At 40.2% G+C, this 21,714-nt stretch overlaps 1 protein-coding gene across 3 annotated transcripts in view; it reads left to right on the top strand.

Moving 5' to 3' along the window:
- The window catches only part of LOC126236671 (thialysine N-epsilon-acetyltransferase-like), a 58,984-nt gene that overhangs the window by 904 nt on the left and 36,366 nt on the right, over positions 1–21,714 (top strand). For 2 of the 3 annotated variants that reach the window (XM_049946155.1, XM_049946157.1), the window contains exons 2-3: positions 11,244–11,379; positions 19,358–19,409. In XM_049946155.1, coding sequence (XP_049802112.1) covers positions 11,314–11,379; positions 19,358–19,409 — 118 coding nt within the window. In that variant the 5' untranslated portion in view covers positions 11,244–11,313. Of the gene's footprint in view, positions 1–11,204; positions 11,380–19,357; positions 19,410–21,714 lie in introns of all 3 variants that reach the window. The other variant, XM_049946156.1, reaches the window with a different exon arrangement.

Raw genomic sequence — 21,714 nt, 5'->3', positions numbered from 1 at the left:
TACTGGGATCAGCTTCCACGATAAGCTTCAAGTTCTTTAAATGGTTGGTTACGTCAATTCAGAGGAAGGCAATAACATAAAACCTCCTACAGGATCGTGCCTAATTAATTAATGCAGGATTATTTGTTAACCTCATATTAGAAGCAAGAGTAATAAATGAGTAGTGGTAATTAAAGGACCATTCATACAGGAAGATAGTATATATCTGTTGAATGACTGTGGTTGCAAAATAAATGTCATAAACTGAAAGCTCTTTGGGAGTGCAGCTGTCTAGAGATTTGTACATTAAAACATACAGGCAGCCATTTGCAAGTATTTTGGGGCCAGATGCCCAATTTTGTAGATTTATATGTTTTGGGTATTGTCAGCTGGAGCATTGTAGATATTATAACTTAACTAATATTCTGTGAATACGTTTGTTATCCTATTTCAGAATCTGTAGTTTGTGAGTGTGATGTTTATTGTTCCATCTTGTCTGTTCCTTTTCCTTATATTTGTGCTTGTTTAGTTATCAGCTGAGTTTTACGCCATTTTGAGTCTGTTCATTCTACATTTCTTGCATGTTTTATAACTTTGATTTTAGATTTTGTTGGACCTCTCTCTCTCTCTCTCTCTCTCTCTCTCTCTCTCTCTCTCTCTCTCTCTCTCTCTTCAGTATGGTAGTGTCCACTGTGTTTAAAGTGAAGTGTTAGATACCACTTCGTTAACTTTCAATGAAAGTGTCACATTTCAGCATAACCTAGATGTCGAACAACCTTCAGATTAATAAATCACCATATTTAAGATTTCATATCCACTTTTGTTAGCTGCATCTATTCATAACCAAAGTGTCACCATCCAACATAACTTTGACCTTGAGGTATGCTACAGATCAGCCTGTCACCACCTACAGCATTCCAAAAACCATAATAGACACAAGAAGAAATATGGTTAATATTCAGGTGACCTGTTAAGTGGATAGATATTCTGTGGCTCACTGGTGAGACAGAATGGATGTACAACAGTGGGACTAGCATACTTATTGTATGCTCATTTATAGTACTTCTGCAGAATCTCTCTACTGAAATTCATTAAAAACCTGATATCAGGGCAAGAACTGCATTTGATTGGTCCTTACTTGAGGATTATAACCAATTTAACACAACAGTTTACACTTTTAACATGCAAACATATCTGCAGTTGCTCCATGCAGCTCACTTACAGTTGTAACAGTGATAGTACGATGTATCCCTGCTTGTGGCATGTTTAGAGTAAAAGTGTCAAAAATAGAGAATGGGTACAACATTCAGAAAAAAGTACAAATAGGCCTACTTGGGTATCAGCCTCAGGAAGTGGAATATTGGAAATTAGCTAGGACCTGAAGGTAGAAAGGAAGAAAGAAAACAAACTGTTATGAATCTTTAACTTGGGAGACCTGCAAAAGTGGTAGGAAACACAGAAGAGGTGGCATGTGTAAAGATTTATTAGTTGTGGGGAGAACCAGGATTGTACAAAATCTCATGTAATGCACTAGAGAGTAACAGGTGAGATTCAAATTCATAATTAGTAATAATGAGCTGCAAACTCTTGGTAATACAAATATGACAGTGGAAAGAGAGAAGAAACCACAGATTAAACAAGTTTTCTGGGGGGTATCTTCATGGTTCACAGATCCACAATAAACACATAATTAGCATTAAATACATCCATCACAAACGTCGTTGCCCTACTATGTCAAACATTCTCCCTCCTCCAGGTTGACTGTTGCAGATACTTTGTTTTAATTCAGTCCAACCAACAATTAAACCAGCTTTCAAATTGTTTTCTGTTAGTATACGAGCCAAGCTGATTTCTTCAGGTATATCAATTTAGCTGAACCTTAATGGCAGTACTCCCAAATGACGTATTTGTTTTATTACGTTTTGCTCATCAGACGTGAACATCTCCAGGTATTCATTTTATTTATTTTACAAAATAGGATAGGATGAGGTGAGGATAGGGCAGGAAATTGACCATGGGCTAAACAGAGGAACCATCCCAGCATCTACTTTAGCAACAAGGGGAAACCATGGAAAATCCAAGCCAGGGTGGCTGACAAGGAATACACCCCAGTCCTGAATGCATGACCAGTAAATTAAGACAGCCACCTCGCTCGGTACATGATTGGAAAAGGAGTAACAAAACACATCATACACATTGAGAGCACAGTAAGTAAATAATTAAAAGAGAAATTTTGAAAATAGAAACACTACTGCAAAAATGAAAAACATGGACAAAATACATGACACTGCATAAAAGTACAAAATGCACTATAAGTAACTGCACTGCCTTGATGATGGCAAAATGTTAAATGTTTAAAACTCTGTAGGTACCATTATCAACACAAAGTGTCTTACTACCTAAAATAGTAATACATCAATTAATATGTAATTGGGGGTGGTTTATCTGTATGTTATTCCTAATGGACACTGTATCCTTTGTAGGCAGTTCTTGCATTTACCATTTGATTATGTTCTAGAAACATAATGTGGTTAGCATACTCTGTGCAAATGGAAAAATATTAAATTCTAACATGTGGATAAATTTGTTCAGTTTGGATGCAACATTTCATTTGGCAACTGTATGCTTTCATAGTGTATGAATTCACGTACTCAAAGGCAAAATCTGATGCAAATTAATTCCTATTAAATGTCAGTGTTTCCGGATAAAGTTATCTCTATTCAATGCTAAATAAAGTAGTTTACAGTGAACTCGTGATAAGTGACATTAGTTTAATTGTATGGGTGGATTAATACTTGCTGAATTCACTACAAATGAAAACTGTTTCAGTTTAGATTTAACTCTTGAAGGCTAACCTAAATACAGGTGAGGACATGAGGGTTTGTCATATACTTAATGTATGTATTACTTCTGTGGCCGGCCGGAGTGTGGCCGAGTGGTTCCAGGCGCTACAGTCTGGAACCACTAGACCACTACGGTCGCAGGTTCGAATACTGCCTTGGGCATGGATGTGTGTGATGTCCTTGGGTTAGTTAGTTTTAATTAGTTCTAAGTTCTAGGGGACTGATGACCTCTGAAGTTGAGTCCCATAGTGCTCAGAGCCATTTTGTGACTTCTGCAGGGAGGAGCTGAAAACTTGTACACTGAGCACTATCATTGGCCTGGTCCAGAGTCAGTTACAATAAGTTATGGTCATTGTGAAAATAGCTTATATCATTTGTTTTTCCTCTGTATAATGTGTTTAAATTGCAAAGGAGAATATCTGTAGGTGAGGATTGACTGTTTCAAAGCAGAACAGTTTGATAATGACTTCTAGCCAAGCATATTCTATAATTCACAGTTTTGTGTACTGTGATACTTTGTTTTTGTGAGATTTTTTTTCTGTCCTCTTTTTTTTTTTTCCCTTAATATTTTCTTCGTTCAGACATGATAATGCCTGCCCCTCTGTACAAGAAATTTGGTTACGATAGATTGATCTGTTATGTAGCCTGAGGTCTATGTTTATCTGGAAAGCGACAATTTGTTTATCTCCACAGGTAACATACTTTCATTATAAATATCTAAAACTTGAAGCTAAATTATGAAATTCTGTAATACATGATAGACAAACCCCTGATGAGTATTTATTGTGCATATAACGTACGTATATTATACATCAACTACAAAAAATTGAAGAGGGGAAGCACTATATAACTTGTACCATTTAGTTCAACTCATTTTACTATTGTTTTATAGCAAGTAATAATATGTATGTATCCGGATCCCACTCCAGCTACTGCTGGGTCTGGGTGCTGACGAGTCCTCTCCATTTGTCTCAGTCCTCCCACCACTTTTCTTCCTCCACTTGCTGCCAGGTCACACCTCTCCTTTCCACAAACATTCTCACTCCCGTTTTCCACCGTGTTCTTGGGGGCTCTTTAAGTCTTTTTCCATCCATCTTTAGTTCTTCCATAATTTTGGGAAGTCTCTGCCCACGCATCCTCTTAACATGCCCGTACCATCTTAATATATATATATATATATATATATATATATATATATATATATATATATATATATATATATTCTTTCTTGTTTAATGTCCTTTCTCATATCTATATTCCATACCCTGTCCATTCTTGTTTTTCTGTTAACTGCTCTGAGAAATTTCGTTTCCTCTGTCTGCAGTCTGCTCCAGTCCCATTCTGTCATTGTCCATGTTTCTTCTCCATAGGTGACAACAGGGAAGTAAGAACTCTTATACATAGAGAGTTTTGCTTTTTATGAAACTTCCTTATTCAAAATCAGGTGTTTTATTGTCCGGTAGAAATTGCCTCCCTTCTGTAACCTCCTATTAATTTCGTTGGTTATTCTTCTATAACAAGATATTTCACTCCCTAAATAAGTGAAACTGTCTACCACTTTGAGGTGTTCTCCATTCAAAAGTAATATTCCCATTGATCCCTTTGTCTCTTCTAAATACAATTACTTCACTCTTATCTTTATTTATTTTTAATCCATACCTTTTCATTATTTCTTTCCATGCAAGCTGTAACTGTACTTCTACCTCTTTATCACCCCATATTACCATATCATCTGCAAAAAATCATCATTTTGTCTTTATCTTTTACTGTATCTGTACTGTCCTTGTCCTACTCATTCCCTCCATCACAACATTAAAAAGTGCATGAGATGGAATACTTCCTTGTTTAAGTTCTTGTCTTATATATATAAAGATGATGTGACTTACCAAATGAAAGTGCTGGCAGGTCAACAGACACACAAACATACACACAAAATTCAAGCTTTCGCAACAAACTGTTGCCTCATCAGGAAAGAGGGAAGGAGAGGGAAAGACGAAAGGATGTGGATTTTAAGGGAGAGGGTAAGGAGTCATTCCAATCCCGGGAGCGGAAAGACTTACCTTAGGGGGAAAAAAGGACGGGTATACACTCGCGCACACACAGACATATCCATCCACACATATACAGACACAAGCAGACATATATATATATATATATATATATATATATATATATATATATATATATATATATGATGTGACTTACCGAACGAAAGCGCTGGCAGGTCGATAGACACACAAAATTCAAGCTTTCGCAACAAACTGTTGCCTCATCAGGAAAGAGGGAAGGAGAGGGAAAGACGAAAGGATGTGGGTTTTAAGGGAGTGGGTAAGGAGTCATTCCAATCCCAGGAGCGGAAAGACTTACCTTAGGGGGAAAAAAGGACAGGTATACACTCGCACACATACACACATCCATCCGCACATACACATATGTGTATGTGTGCGAGTGTATACCTGTCCTTTTTTCCCCGTAAGGTAAGTCTTTCCGCTCCTGGGATTGGAATGACTCCTTACCCTCTCCCTTAAAACCCACACACACACACACACACAGATATATATATATATATATATATATATATATATATATATATATATATATAAAAACAAAGATGATGTGACTTACCGAACGAAAGCGCTGGCAGGTCGATAGACACACAAACAAACACAAACACACACACAAAATTCAAGCTTTCGCAACAAACTGTTGCCTCATCAGGAAAGAGGGAAGGAGAGGGAAAGACGAAAGGATAGGGTTTTAGGGGAGAGGGTAAGGAGTCATTCCAATCCCGGGAGCGGAAAGACTTACCTTAGGGGGAAAAAAGGACGGGTATACACTCGCACACACACACATATCCATCCACACATATACAGACACAAGCAGACATCTCACAAGCAGACATATTTAAAGACAAAGAGTGTGTGTGTTTGTTTGTGTGTCTATCGACCTGCCAGCGCTTTCGTTCGGTAAGTCACATCATCTTTGTTTTTAGATATATTTTTCCCATGTGGAATGTTTCCCTCTATTTATATATATATATATATATATATATATATATATATTTCCTGAAGAAAATATTAAGGGAAAAAAAAAGAGGACAGAAAATAATCTCACAAAAACAAAGTATCACAGTACACAAAACTGTGAATTATAGAATATGCTTGGCTAGAAGTCATTATCAAACTGTTCTGCTTTGAAACAGTCAATCCTCACCTACAGATATTCTCCCATGCGATTTAAACACTTCCTTGTTTAAGTTCTTGTCTTATACAAAGTAATAGTAATAATGAAATTTAAATTGTGTCATATTTTCATTGGATTTTATATAATCTATCCTCTGTTACATAGGAAATCTCATCCTGTCTCACATTATGTTAATGCTCCTGTCTAACTCATTTATGGAGGATTGAAAGTAGATTTTTAGGGTCGACAGAAGCGTCCGATCCCACGCGTCGGCTTTGACCCATGACGTAAGGGTGTTGTCGTGTGTGACGTCATGACGGCGCAGAGTTTGGTTTGAGTGTGGCTGTCTCCAGTTCTGTTTTATCTTATTTTATTTACTTTTCTGATCTGTTCGTTCTATCTCGTGAGATTTTTTTTTTAATTTAAAAACACTTATTACTTATTTTAATTATCTGTTTCCTCCAGTTTATGTTTTAGTTTATTATATTTATCTTTCTGATCTGTTCGTTCTATCCTGTGAGATTTTTTTTTTTTTTTTTTTTTTTTAAAGACAAAAAACGCTAATCAGCTACTGAAGCATCTTTATCTTCTATGGGTTGCAGGGGTTACGACCCCTGGGGAGGTGGGTGGGTATTCATGCATGGCTGTCTTCACTTACACGTTGTAGCTACGCAAGGCATCTAAATTTGTTTACATTTAGTTTGCCCCCCCCCCCCCCCCCCCAGCCAAAACACCCCATTTCCCGCACTTGTCCCATTAATGTCAATAGGCTTCTTGTGGAAAGTGTGTGTGTTTGTTTTTGTTTCCGCCATATTTGTGACGTCATGGGTCAAAGCAGACGGGCGGGATCGGACGCTTCCGTATTTCCGTTTTTTTACAAGCTGTCATGTGTATTACAATTTTTCATAGAATCAAAGTTGACTTCAGTTGTTCAGTTGCTATTTTGCAGTTAAATTGGATGTACGACTCGGTGAGTGTCGGACTACAAATCTAAAGATTTGAGATTTAATTCTTAGTCAGTTACAGAATTTTTTCACTTACAGCTTCTTTCACCGCTGGCCCTGATCTGTGTGGCAGAAATTCAAGTTTCAGTATGTTTCAGGGTTCATCTAAAAATGTAGAATCCCATAAATGGCAGAGACAGTCGGCTAAAGGGTCAGTTGAAGGCAAGGATGTACCACCCCCACTAGAAACACATCTAGTGGAACACTTTATAGTTCATAATTACTTTTCTGTTGAGGACAGCATACATTTAGTTCAACTGGAACCTAAAGATTGTGTAATTGTGTGCGTATATCATAGTTCTAGACAAGTAGTACATGGCAGATCACAGTTAAATTTCTTCACCAGTTTTCTTAGATATATTTCCAAAATACTCCACATTTGTGTTCTACAATTATTTGCCAAGTGTTACACATTATTTCCTTAGTGATGTCACACCATAGAAAATGAATATCACTTATTGTCTTTCACAGCTATTCTTTTGGTGGTGGTGCCATGTAATCAGAAGTTGTATCATTACTCACACAGGGATTGTGAGAATAGGATTAGAATAATTACTGCATACTCCCAAGCACCGTACATGAATGGAACAGTAAGAAAACCTAATAACTGGTACAGTGGGACGTGCCCTCTGCCATGCACCTCACAGTGCTTTGCAGAGCATAGATGCAGATATATATTACAGGTGTTGTGAGCATTTGTAATCCCCCACTACCAGTTGCTATGTTGTAATGAATTTTGGGTGCAGCTCATTACCTTATTCTGATGCTAAGTACTTTCTAGGTGTTAAGCCAAGTAGTTCCAAAATCAGCTTGCTTATTTGAACATTTTTTGTGCTTTCCCTTTTATTGAAAGTTCATGGAAGAGGATCAGCTCTGTCAGATGTACTTGGCATTGATAATATCAAGTATGAAGTGATGTGCAATCTTTCCCAGTGCACAAAGATTGATTCTCATTAGTGGTTCCTATATTCAACCTAAAAAGGAATGCATTCTGAGAGTATAATCCAATAAATATTGTGATGTGAGTGTGAAATTTTGAGTAAATATGAATGATTTTTGTGTTATTACTGACACTTGTGAGCTTTGCTCTGCTCAAACATTAGGGGCAGGTAACAGTGGAAAGAACAAGTAGTTTTTTTGTGTTACGGAAAGTTTCTGCTTGCTTTATTGCTTAGTGTCATAAATACTGTGGTAAAGTTAAGTACTGGTCATCAATAATAGTGTTGCTGTTTGCTCAGAAAACTAATGATGTCCCTTGTTACACCACCTAGACCTTCAAGATGCTTTTGAGTCCTCTGTATTTAGGTTCATTGATCATTAATCAGCTGTTGCTGTCAGACCATTGCAGGCTGCTGATGCCCACTGAGTGCCTGTCTGGTCCTCAAATATGGCATTGTGAAATTTCATATGATGTGTGTGACAAATAGTGCTCACATTTATTATTCTGAGAAGAACTGAACTATCATTGTATTACTAAACATTACCTGGAGTATCATTTCAAGAGCTTTTCTGATTACCATACTGGCTAAACTAGTATAAATCTTCACATAAGATCATCACATGGATATGTAATGTATTGATTTTTTCATCCTGTTGGTGATGATGCTTCTACTTAGCTTGCATTGTGAAACTGTAAAGATTTCCACAACAATTATTGTATGCTTCACATTTATGGAATATGAGCTATGTCTTGTAATTTTCCCCTGACATTTGTATATTAGGAAGATGATCTGAAAACACTGTGGTGGTTTTTTAATGGCATTGTAGACCAGTATCAAAAACTCATGTTAAAGGATATTATATGTATGCAGGGAAGAGAAGAGGAAAACATGACACACAATGATAATGTGAGCACTGAAAGATTGGCTTTAGACCAGTAACAGTCTGTTGCAGTCATTCAGCCAAGAACTTTCCATACATGTTTAATAACTCTGTCAAGCAAGCTGGTGATTGTAGATGTATGATGTCATCTTGTTCAAGGTGCTCGTAGAATCTAGGTCCATGTGCATCATGAGGAAGGCCACATATTGTTGCAGGATTTTACCCCTACAGACTGCAGTGGTCACAATGCAACTAAAAACACAAACAATGGCATATGCACTTCTAACATGATGCTGCCCACAGACAAGAACACTCGTGTAGTAGCACCCCAATATTGCCTGAACCAAGACTAATCCGTGAACATGATTGGGCATTCACTTTAGGCAAGGCACCATGTGTACCAAGACTGCTGGTACATTTGTGAGTGGGAAATGCTCCTGGTGGGTCACCAAGTATAACAGAGCAAACTCTTGAAGCAAAAAATACATACTCTGACAGTGATTCAGAGGCAATGCAAGATAACCATCTTGCCTCTGGATTGTAGCAAGTGGTTGATCCTGCTTGTAATGTTGCTGAATGATTGTTTTCTCTCTAATGGAATCTGTTCTGCAACTGGGAGGTGACACTATGGGCAACATTCAATTCCAAGTCCATAATCACATTGACTGTGTTCAGCTTCTAATGTGCCACTGATGTCGCCATGCATAATGCAATCAAAGTGTGTTTCCTGTGCCATTTTGTATACAGCAACTTGATTACTGTTTGCTAAATGCTCATATCATATGGTCAGAACCAGTACATTCACCACATTGGGGCACCAAGTATGTAGGTTTCCCTGTTGTCCCAGCGTAGTTTAGTATGGATGATGTCAACAAAAAGCAATTTTTGTTAGGAGGGGGGAATCATAGAAATCTGTTAACTTGGGTACATACGTGAAAATGGCACAAATACATTCCAGCTTCATTTATCACATGTAATATAAAGTGCATTAGCATTTTTTTAAATTTCTACAGCAGCTCCCTGTTCATTCAGGAAAGAGTATGAATGTACCCAATGTATTATTTCCCAAGTATGCTTCACTTCAATCTCGATAGTTTCTTATATTATCTTAAGCTGTGATCCTAAAGTTGGTGTTTGGAAGATGCCTAAACACCTTCTTGGATAATCAAGCAAATATAAGGTGACCTACTCACCATGACAGCTTTCAAAATTTACCAAAATTTCTTGCAGTCTGCTCTCTTCCAATGGATCATTATTTGATGATGTCAGCTGCCATGGGTAACTTTGGTGTTAAAGTGCTTGATACATATATTTTGTGACTGTTTCTGTTGGATGGTTCGTTACTTTTTCCCTTGATCATGTTATGGCTGCATAGTTAAAAATTTCAAACTGGTCTAAATGTAGGTATGTATTATATGCACACAAATTTTTTCGTTATTGTTTTAGCAGTGTTTCACGCACCGACTGCAGCTGGAGAGCAGTGGTATATATGAAGTCAGTCTTTCTTGCTCATGCAGTGCAGTAGTTATCTATGTATGTTTTGTGTTTCCCAAGTGGCCTGCCTCACTGTAGATAAATATCTTTCTATTCTAAGGCAGCATAGATAGCATCCACTATGAACTAGTGAGCTTACATAAAGTGCCAGTGATTTGAAGTGTAATAACTTATACTGATTCATAATTGTGAACTCAAGATGCCAAGAAAAACGGTGTGCACCCTGGGCTCAAAATGTCACTAACGGTATTAGCTGATGAGCCTATTGTTGGAAATCACCAAACACTTTCTGTGCCTTAGCCTGGAATTTTTCCCACTGCTCAGCATGTCCAGTGTTTGCTAATATCATAGTTTCACTCAGTGCAGTTCAAGTATCAAAAACTATATATACATGACACAGTGCACAGTTCCACCACAGTTGGATTTGATAACTCTTGTATATAGCCCCTTAGCCATTTGTTGGTATCCGAAGTTACTAGAGAAAAACTAACTGATATATTATTGCCAAACCCAGTTCTGTCAGAGTATTAAAATACCGTTGTTACCATGGAAGTATTCTAACTTTTGTTTGAGGTTTATGCTCTTGTTTATTAAGTTTCCAATGTTAGCATATCACTGATGACGATGACATAGATGATTGTACTGTGCTTGAGAGTTGTATCCTGTTGAAATATCAAGATCCAGTAGCTGATTGGGTTGCAAATACCATAGTGCATGTGTTGTCCATTGTGTATTGATTGTCTGAGATGCATTGTCCATAGCATTATGGAGTGACTTGGGTTGCTGTTCCCTTTATATAATTTTTTTTATTTCCTGTAGTTTATATTTCGTTGTTACAATTCTAGCAGATAAATATTGGCGGTGAACTTTTTGTTGTCAGTCAAATGAAGAAACTGAACACCCTACTTACTCATGGCAGGTAATACGGGGAAACTCCATTTAATGTAACCAGCAGCATTTGCACAACAAGGCCGTCCAGACAAAACACCATGGAAGGTATAATCATCAGAGAAGCAAGGAAGGAGGACTGCGGTGAAATAAAACGACTAATTAAGGTAGTTATGCAATGAACTAAATAGTTACCTGGTTTCAGTTAGTGAGAATATGTGTTATTTTCTCCTACAAAAGCTGTAAAACATGATGGAGTAAAATATTAAGTGATGCTTTCTAGTAGATTAAAGCTATGTCCCATACGTGAAGTTAAACCAGTAACGGCAGTTCATAGAGTCATGAAAAGGGTTGACACGAACATCATTCCAACCCGTACTGTCTTCTTGACATTTGACAAAGTTCAACTCCCATCGAAAATCAAAGCAGGCTATGAGATAATTTCCGTTCGCCCTTACATCCCAAACCCTACGCGTTGCTGTCGGTGTCAGCGGTTCAATCACACCAGCCAGTCCTGTTCCAATCTGGCCAAATGTGTTACGTGTGGCAAGGATGCCCATGAGGGTGCTTGTCCACCTCCATCGCCTCGTTGCATCAACTGTATGGATGACCACGCTGCTTCCTCTCGAGATTGCCCCATCTTTAAAGACGAAAAGCTCATTCAGGAAATCAGAGTGAAGGAAAAGATGTCGACCTTTGCTGCTCGAAAATTATTCGCCAGTCGACAGCCCACTGTGCCTCAGACAGGAAAATACAGCACTGCCCTTGCCTCTCCTCGGCCAACAAAGGAGGCGGCCACACAGACTTGTGACCTTACCTTTAGTGCCACGGTCGTCAGATTGGCCAGCGCAAAGATCGCCCGTTCAACCTCCCCCTATCGCCTGCCCACTCTATGGCTCACCCTTTATCGGGTTCTGCTAAATCTCGAGCCCAAAAGTCAGACACCAAGATTTCGAAAAAAGAGCATACTCGTGAAGATTTTTTACGTACCCCAACTTCACAACCATCGCTTCCTCCTTCATCTAATCATCATGTTTCCAAGAAGGCTAGTAAGAAACCCAGTTCATCTCCTTCTCCACCAAGGTGTGTCTCATCTACAGCACCACCTGGCGGTAATCATCCTCGGCCGTCTTCTGTGTCGCCGAGGCGCACTGCTGGTGGCCGATCAACCAGCCAATCGCTGGTGGCAGTATTGGAACAGGACTGGCTGGTGTGATTGAACCGCTGTTTTCGATGGGAGTTGAACTTTGTCAAATGTCAAGAAGACAGTACGGGTTGGAATGATGTTCGTGTCAACCCTTTTCATGAATCTATGAACTGCCGTTACGCCCTGGTCAGACAGGTAGTGTTGAATTTCCTCGTCGGACAATCCGTCGAGGGAGCGAGTATAAACGACCTATGGATCAGGATCTTCTGCCTTCGGCTGACTGCCATTCCAGGCTGTCGGTCGCAAGCTCTGAGCAGTCGTTGAGTTGATGGCAACCTTGGTCACATTCCTCCATTTTCTGTTCACCCTATGTCCATTATCCACTGGAATATCCGCGGCCTTCGAGCCAATTGGGATGAATTGTCGATCCTCTTACGATCCTACTCGCCGGTCATCTTCTGTCTTCAGGAAACAAAGCTGCGTCCCCATGACCGCTTTGTTCTCCCCCATTTTCAGTCTGTCCGATTTGATCTCCCCTCTGTTGAAGGCACTCCAGCACATGGAGGACTCATGATTCTTCTCCATGATACTCTCCATTATCACCCACTCCCCTTAAACACTTCCTTCCAAGCTGTCCCTGTCCGTCTTTCCCTTTCTGGATGTAACTTTTCTCTTTGTACTTTATACATTCATTCGTCCACACCAATGACACGAGCTGATCTCCTTCATCTTCTTGGTCAGCTTCCACCCCCCTATTTACTGGTTGGGGACTTCAATGCCCACCACCCGCTTTGGGGATCTCCACATCCTTGTCCACGTGGCTCACTATTGCTAGACGTCTTCCACCAAGCGGATCTAGTTTGCCTCAACACTGGGGTCCCTACATTTTTGTCTGCCTCCACAACAAATGTCTCTCATTTGGACCTTTCAGTCGGTACTGTTCCGCTAGCTCGGCGCTTCGAATGATTCGCCCTTGATGATACACACTCGAGTGACCACTTTCCATGTGTCCTTAGACTGCAGCCTCAACTGCCATATACGCGCCCGCGACGCTGGAAGTTTGCCCAAGTCGATTGGACACTTTTTTCGTCTCTAGCGACATTCGATGACCGTCACTTTCCTAGCATCGACGATGAGGTCACACATATTACCGACGTTATTCTTACAGCTGCGGAACATTCAATACCACGCACCTCCGCATTGCCCCAGCGCCCCCCAGTTCCTTGGTGGAACGGGGCATGCCGTGACGCAATACGTGAGCGTCGACGTGCTCTTCGCATTTTCCGCCACCATCCTACTTTGGCCAACTGTATCCGCTATAAGCAGTTCCGTGCGCGATGCCGTCGCGTCATCCGCGATAGCAAGAAGGCAAGCTGTAAATTCTTTACTAGCTCATTTAACATCGTCACTCCCTCCTCGGAAGTTTGGAGTCTGATTCGACGGTTATCTGGCGCGCCTAGTTTCTCCCCGGTCTCTGGGCTCAGTGTCGTGCATGATACGTTAGTGCACCCCGTCGCAATTTCTAACTCATTGGGTCAACACTTTGCTGAGATTTCGAGCTCTTCAAATTACCCGCAAGCATTTCTCCCGAAGAAACGTGCAGCGGTAGTGCAACCTCTTGCTTTCTCCTCTCAAAATCGCAAAAGCTATAATACTGTTTTCTCCATGCGGGAACTCCAACATGCACTCTCTTTTTCTCGCTCCTCTGCCCCAGGACCGGATGGTATCCACATCCAAATGTTGCTGCATTTATCAACCCATAGTCTGCATTACCTCCTTCGCCTTTGTAATCGAATTTGGACCGACAGTACTTTTCCCAGACAATGACGGGAAGCTATCGTCATTCCTGTTCTGAAACCTGGAAAGGACAAACATCTCCCCTCTAGCTATCACCCCATTTCTCTCACGAGTAGTGTATGTAAGGTTTTGGAACGTATGGTGAATTGCCATTTAGCTTGGTGGCTGGAGTCCCGCAGTCTTTTAACACCTGCCCAATGCGGTTTCCGAAAGCATCGTTCTGCAGTTGACCATCTTGTTGCTCTCTCCACGTATATCATGAACAATTTTCTCCGGAAACGCCAAACAGTAGCAATATTTTTTGATATGGAGAGAGCATACGATACCTGTTGGAGGACAGGCATCCTCCGCACACTGTTCTCTTGGGGCTTTCGAGGTCGGCTGCCCATTTTTCTTCGCGAATTTATGGCAAAGTGCACATTTAGAGTGCGGTGAACACTACTCTCTCCCGTACTTTCTCCCAAGAAAACGGGGTACCCCAGGGCTCCATGCTAAGTGTTATACTGTTTGCCATTGCCATAAATCCAATTATGGATTGTCTCCTTCCTGATGTCTCGGGCTCCCTCTTTCTGGACGATTTTGCGATCTACTACAGCTCTCAATGGACCAGCCTTCTTGAACGACGTCTTCAAGGATGTCTCGATCGCCTCCGCTCTTGGAGCATCGAAACCGGCTTCCATTTTTCTCCCAGTAAGACCATTTGTGTTAATTTTTGGTGAGGTAAGGAGTTTCTTCCACCCTCCTTACATCTAGGACCTGTCAACCTTCCGTTTTCGGACGTCGATAAATTCTTGGGTCTTATGTTTGACAGAAAACTGTGCTGGTCCTCCCACGTTTCCTATCTTTCGGCTCACTGTCTGCGATCCCTCAACACCCTCCGTGTCCTGAATGGTATCTCCTGGGGAGCGGACCGAGTGGTCCTTCTCCGCCTCTATCGCGCCTTAGTGCGCTCGAAATTGGACTATGGAAGCATAGTCTACTCCTCTGCTCGGCCATCTATTCTTCGGCGTCTCGACTCTATCCACCACCGTGGATTACGTTTAGTGTCTGGCGTTTTTTACACCAGCCCTGTGGAAAGCCTTTATGCTGAGACTGCTGAACCTCCGCTGTCCAATTGGTGAGCAGTCCTTCTGAGTCGTTATGGTAGCCATTTGTCTTCCATGCCTGCTAATTCAGCTCTTGACATTTTTTTCGACGCCTCCTTGGATGTAGGGTATGCAGGCCGCCCTTCCTCCCTACTACCACCGGGAGTCCGCTTCCGTCAACTGCTCCATTCTCTTTCCTTCCGCTTTCCTAAAACCTTCTTGACAACTTGGGGTACAGCCCCGCCTTGGCTCCGTCCCCGGATCTGCCTGCTCCGTGACCTTTGTCAATTTCACAAGGATGGTACCCCTTCACTTGTTTATCATCGGGCATTTGCTGCTCTATGTGCACAAATGAAGGAAGCCACATTTATTTACACTGATGGCTCGAAAACATCGTTAGGTGTAGGGAGTGCCTATATTGTTGGCGACACCCCAAATCGATTTCGGCTTCCCGACCAGTGTTCGGTGTATACTGCGGAGCTTTGTGTTGTTCTCCAGGCTGTCCAATACATCCCCTGCCATCAGCGGATACAGTATGTTATCCGTTCCGATTCTCTCAGATCTCTACTCAGTCTCCAAGCTCTCTACCCTGTCCACCCTCTGGTCCACCGGATTCAGGACTGTCTGGGCTTGCTCCACCTGGGGGGTGTCTCGGTGGCGTTCCTCTGGCTCCCAGGACACGTTGGTATCTGTGGAAATGAGGCGGCCGATATAGTGGCCAAGGCTGCAGTCTCTTTTCTTCAGCCAGCTATTCGATCGATTCCCTTCACCGATATACGGAGCGTTTTATGTCATCGTTTTGTTCTTTTATGGTATGCACATTGGTCGACACTTCCCTGTAATAAATTGTGGGACGTGAAAGCTCTTCCCTGTGCTTGGACCTCTTCCTCCCGAACGCGTTGTCGGGAGGAGGTAATTTTAACTAGACTTCGGATAGGGCACTGTCTTTTTAGCCATCGACATCTTTTAAGCGGAGATCCTCCCCCACTCTGTCCCCACTGCTCTCAGCTGTGGACGGTAAGACACCTTTTAATTGAGTGCCCCTATTTTACTCTGTTACACGCCCGTCTACAGCTGTCGCCTGATATATCGTCCATTTTAGCAGATGACACGCGCTCAGCCGATCGTGTTCTCGAGTTTATTAGTGCCAGTGATATGACGTCAGTCATTTGAAGCTTTTTTTGGGGACAACCAACCCCTTTCTGTAGTGGATTTTTAAGCTTTCCTTCTGCTTTTAGTCTCTCCAATTTTTTGAGTTTAGTTCCCATTTATGCTGGTTTCCATTTTCGTTTTTTACTGTTTCCTAAGTCACGGACCGGGCGCTAATGACCATAGCAGTTTTGCACCCTAAAAAAAAAAGATATACTTTCCGGGACTGGATCAGACTATGAATGTGGCTCTCCAGCAGGGATACGACTTCCTCAAATCCTGCCCTGAAATGAGATCCATCCTTCATGAAATCCTCCCCACTCCACCAAGAGTGTCTTCCCGCCATCCACCTAACCTTCGTAACCTCTTAGTTCATCCCTATGAAATCCCCAAACCACCTTCCCTACCCTCTGGCTCCTACCCTTGTAACTGCCCCCGGTGTAAAACCTGTCCCATGCACCCTCCCACCACCACCTACTCCAGTCCTGTAACCTGGAAGGTGTACACGATCAAAGGCAGAGCCACGTGTGAAAGCACCCATGTCATTTACCAACTGACCTGCCTACACTGTGAAGCTTTCTATGTGGGAATGACCAGCAAAAAACGGTCCATTCGCATGAATGGACACAGGCAGACAATGTTTGTTGGTAATGAGGATCACCCTGTAGCTAAACATGCCTTGGTGCATGGCCAGCACATCTTGGCACAGTGTTACACCGACGGGGTTATCTGAACACTTCCCACTTACACCAACCTGTCAGAACTCCGGAGATGGGAACTTGCCCTTCAGTATATCCTCTCTTCTCGTTACCCACGAGGCCTCAACCTCCGCTAATTTCAAGTTGCTGCCGCTCATACCTCACCTGTCATTCTACAACATCTTTGCTTCTGTACTTCCGCCTCGACTGACATCTCTGCCCAAACTGTTTGCCTTTACAAATATCTGCTTGTGTCTGTATATGTGCGGATGGATATGTGTGTGTGTGTGCGCGCGAGTGTATACCTGTCCTTTTCTCCCCCTAAGGTAAGTCTTTCCACTCCCGGGATTGGAATGACTCCTTACCCTCTCCCTTAAAACCCACATCCTTTCGTCTTTCCCTCTCCTTCCCTCTTTCCTGACAAAGCAACCGCTGGTTGCGAAAGCTTGAATTTTGTGTGTGTGTTTGTGTGTCTATCAACATGCCAATGCTTTCGCTTGGTAAGTTACATCATCTTTGTTTTCAGATATATTTTTCCCACGTGGAATGTTTCCCTCTATTATATTCATAACTTTAAAATAAGATTGGTACTGTGCCCTTTAATTCATCATGGGGAAATGACTAAGTACTTGAAAAAAGTTGATTGTAGCAGACGAATCAGGAGATGAACTCATTTGAATAATAAAATTTGATATAGTCATTAGCAGAAGATAGGTGGAAACTGAATGAGCTATGTGGAAAATGTGGCACACAGAGCTTCACCACCTGTTAATCTGAACAACTCTTGGGCTTTTATTGGATGTTTATTACCATGATAATTCTTATTGCTTAAGTTATTACTTATTTCTTTGTCCATTTGTTTATCTGTAAAAGACAGAAGTACTAACATGAGCAGTTGTTAGTTATAACAATCATAATTCATTGTAGTTCATTTGATGTATTAGTAATACTTCTTAGTTGAAGTAGAAATTGTTTGTGAGTGGGCCGTATTAACTGAGGTAATGCTATTGGTATCATGAAGTAATTTTAAGTAAATTAGCTTATTTGCAAATAAATAATTTCCATTGTACTCTCCCAAGGCAGCAGAACGCCTATAAAATTTTTAAAATTAGTACAAAAAATTACTGTACTGAGTAAATGAAACGCTTTTCTGTCTTGTTTCACAAACATTATTATTGTTGTATGACCTAGTTTTTGGGTTAGGAGCCCATTTTCTAGTACACAATTGGTCCCAAAGATTATAACCAAGCAAAGATAAGGACAACAACTTCTTATTCTATCAATTCTTCATGTAAACTATAAACACATATCAGTTGACAATTTTGACACATTTACATATGTTTTCTACAGCATTGATTAGGACAAACATACACTGGAGTAGAGCTGTGTGCACAGGAATGGGATATTGTGTTATTATCCATTTATGAATGAAGGCACCAAGGTGGTTCTTCTATGTAGAGGTTGTGACATTGTCCAAAAGAGGTGAACTGAGTCTGCTCATTCATGTAAATATTCATGTTCAAATGGAACGTTCACAAGTGAGTTACACTCACCAAGAAATGGTTCAAAATAATAATTCTTGCTTTCCATTTCTGTTTCCCTTTTGATGATGTGTGTTTTGAAAAGTCATTTCTTGCTGGTTGCTGCTTTAATGAAAATTCGTCGTTTCACTAGCGATGAGTTCTCTAAAATGTTTCAATCAACTGATCACACTCCTCTGTTTGCTGAGTTTACTGACATGTGGCACACAGCAGTTAGTTAGCTTTTTGATACGTAACTTATATCCACTCTGTGGTCGTTCACTTTTCACAGTGTCCTCTGTTTTACTGTAGTGACTTATCGGTATTTTTCAAATTCTTCTGCTGTTATTGTGATTTTTGCAAATGTTCAGAAGGTATTATTTCCGAGGCTCAAATTAACATTGCTGGCAATAGTTCCTTTACCAAACTGCTATACACAGGAAAACTACACAAACTTTTTAACTCCCTGGTGGGAATACACTTTCTTCTAAGCAGAATTGATTGCCATAAAAAAATATTGACTCCCAGTCATTGAAAATGACAGTGCTAGTTTTCAAACTGCTAACTTACATTCAGATGTAAACTAGACTTATTTTCTTTTATTTAGTTTCCATGTAACTCCTGGATGTTCATTTAGTGTTACTAAATGTATTATTTTCCTTAATTCTGTATGTACATGTGTATTCATAATGAGGTAAAAGTTATGTCTGTCAAGATTGTGTATAAAGTAGTTGCAATTCTGTTTTCAGGAACTTGCAGATTTTGAAAAGATGCCGGACAATGTACACATAACTGTTGATGGTTAGTATACTGGCAATAAAGCACAGAAGATAATCTTTTTATACCAAAACTGTTTTTATTTACATTTGCATTTTTAGGGAGTTATGTCAGTACATGTACATTTACGAAGTAAGTGAAACAGAATATTTGAGATGACACAGCAGAAACCTATATTATTATTATTATTTCTTTACTTTCTCAGACGTTAAGTCTGGTTGAGAATGGAAAGTGACGCGGACCTTGATCAAGCGTCACTTCCTATTAACTGTACGGTATGTGTTATATTGCATTTAGGAACTTTCGGGTAATTGAACATGTATCAATAATTACGGATTTCTGTAGTTGTACATATATGTTTGGATGTACCTGTATTGCATTGATGTACTGGTGGATATTGTGTGGTATGACTCCTGTAGTTGATAGTATAATTGGTATGATGTCAACTTTATCCTGATGCCACATGTCCTTGACTTCCTCAGCCAGTTGGATGTATTTTTCAATTTTTTCTCCTGTTTTCTTTTGTATATTTGTTGTATTGGGTATGGATATTTCGATTAGTTGTGTTAATTTCTTCTTTTTATTGGTGAGTATGATGTCAGGTTTGTTATGTGGCGTTGTTTTATCTGTTATAATGGTTCTGTTCCAGTATAATTTGTATTCATCATTCTCCAGTACATTTTGTGGTGCATACTTGTATGTAGGAACTTGTTGTTTTAAAAGTTTATGTTGTAAGGCAAGCTGTTGATGTATTATTTTTGCGACATTGTCATGTCTTCTGGGGTATTCTGTATTTGCTAGTATTGTACATCCGCTTGTGATGTGATCTACTGTTTCTATTTGTTGTTTACAAAGTCTGCATTTATCTGTTGTGGTATTGGGATCTTTAATAATATGCTTGCTGTAATACCTGGTGTTTATTGTTTGATCCTGTATTGCAATCATGAATCCTTCTGTCTCACTGTATATATTGCCTTTTCTTAGCCATGTGTTGGATGCGTCTTGATCGATGTGTGGCTGTGTTAGATGATACGGGTGCTTGCCATGAAGTGTTTTCTTTTTCCAATTTACTTTCTTCGTATCTGTTGATGTTATGTGGTCTAAAGGGTTGTAGAGGTGGTTATGAAATTGTAGTGGTGTAGCTGATGTATTTATATGAGTGATTGCTTTGTGTATTTTGCTAGTTTCTGCTCGTTCTATAAAGAATTTTCTTAAATTGTCTACCTGTCCATAATGTAGGTTTTTTATATCGATAAATCCCCTTCCTCCTTCCTTTCTGCTTAATGTGAATCTTTCTGTTGCTGAATGTATGTGATGTATTCTATATTTGTGGCATTGTGAGCGTGTAAGTGTATTGAGTGCTTCTAGGTCTGTGTTACTCCATTTCACTACTCCAAATGAGTAGGTCAATATTGGTATGGCATAAGTATTTATAGCTTTTGTCTTGTTTCTTGCTGTCAATTCTGTTTTCAGTATTTTTGTTAGTCTTTGTCTATATTTTTCTTTTAGTTCTTCTTTAATATTTGTATTATCTATTCCTATTTTTTGTCTGTATCCTAGATATTTATTATTATTATTATTATTATTGTTGTTGTTGTTGTTATCATCATCATCATCATCATCATCATCAACAACAACAACAACTGATTATGTTTGTATCCTTATCCAACATCACATTGTTATAGTAATGTACCTGGAGCATACATGTTCCAATAAATATAACATACAGTCACAGAAAAACCTTGCACAGGTCACATTGTGTGAAATTGCAGATGAGTTAACAACAGTTCAGAGTTTCAGGTGTATGTAGAACTTTCTGAAATTTTTCTTATTAATTAACTTGCATAGATTTTTGAACATGCTCCAGTCAAGCAAACAGCTTAAGAACAATTTCAGCATTTGAGAGCGTCTGCTGATGTTTTGCAGGAAATCCATTTGGCAGGGTAAAAGTGTGTGGTTGTATCTGAACAGGCAGTTACCATCAGTGGTAACTGACTTGTAATACAGTCGGTGTTTCTGTATCGTTATTGTTGGTCTCCAATTTGGTGGTGGATTACAGTGAAAGAATGTTTGTGTTTGCTGAGATAGTAAGTGTGTGCAAATTAATTACAGTTATAACTCCAGAATGATTTTTCACTCTGCAGCAGTGTGTGCTCCGGTATGAAACTTCCTGGCAGATTAAATACTGTGTTCAGTGTGGAAGTTAAGAGATGAGGTACTGGCAGAAGTAAAGCTGTAAGGACAGGTCGTGAGTCATGCTTGGGTAGCTCTCTCAGTAGAGCACATGCCCGCAGAAGGCAAAGGTCCCGAGTTCAAGTCTCGGTCCAAA

This window comes from Schistocerca nitens, chromosome 2 (assembly GCF_023898315.1).
Source record: "Schistocerca nitens isolate TAMUIC-IGC-003100 chromosome 2, iqSchNite1.1, whole genome shotgun sequence".
In the NCBI taxonomy this organism is placed as follows: domain Eukaryota; kingdom Metazoa; phylum Arthropoda; class Insecta; order Orthoptera; family Acrididae; genus Schistocerca; species Schistocerca nitens.
This window is presented reverse-complemented; position numbering and strand designations above follow the sequence as displayed.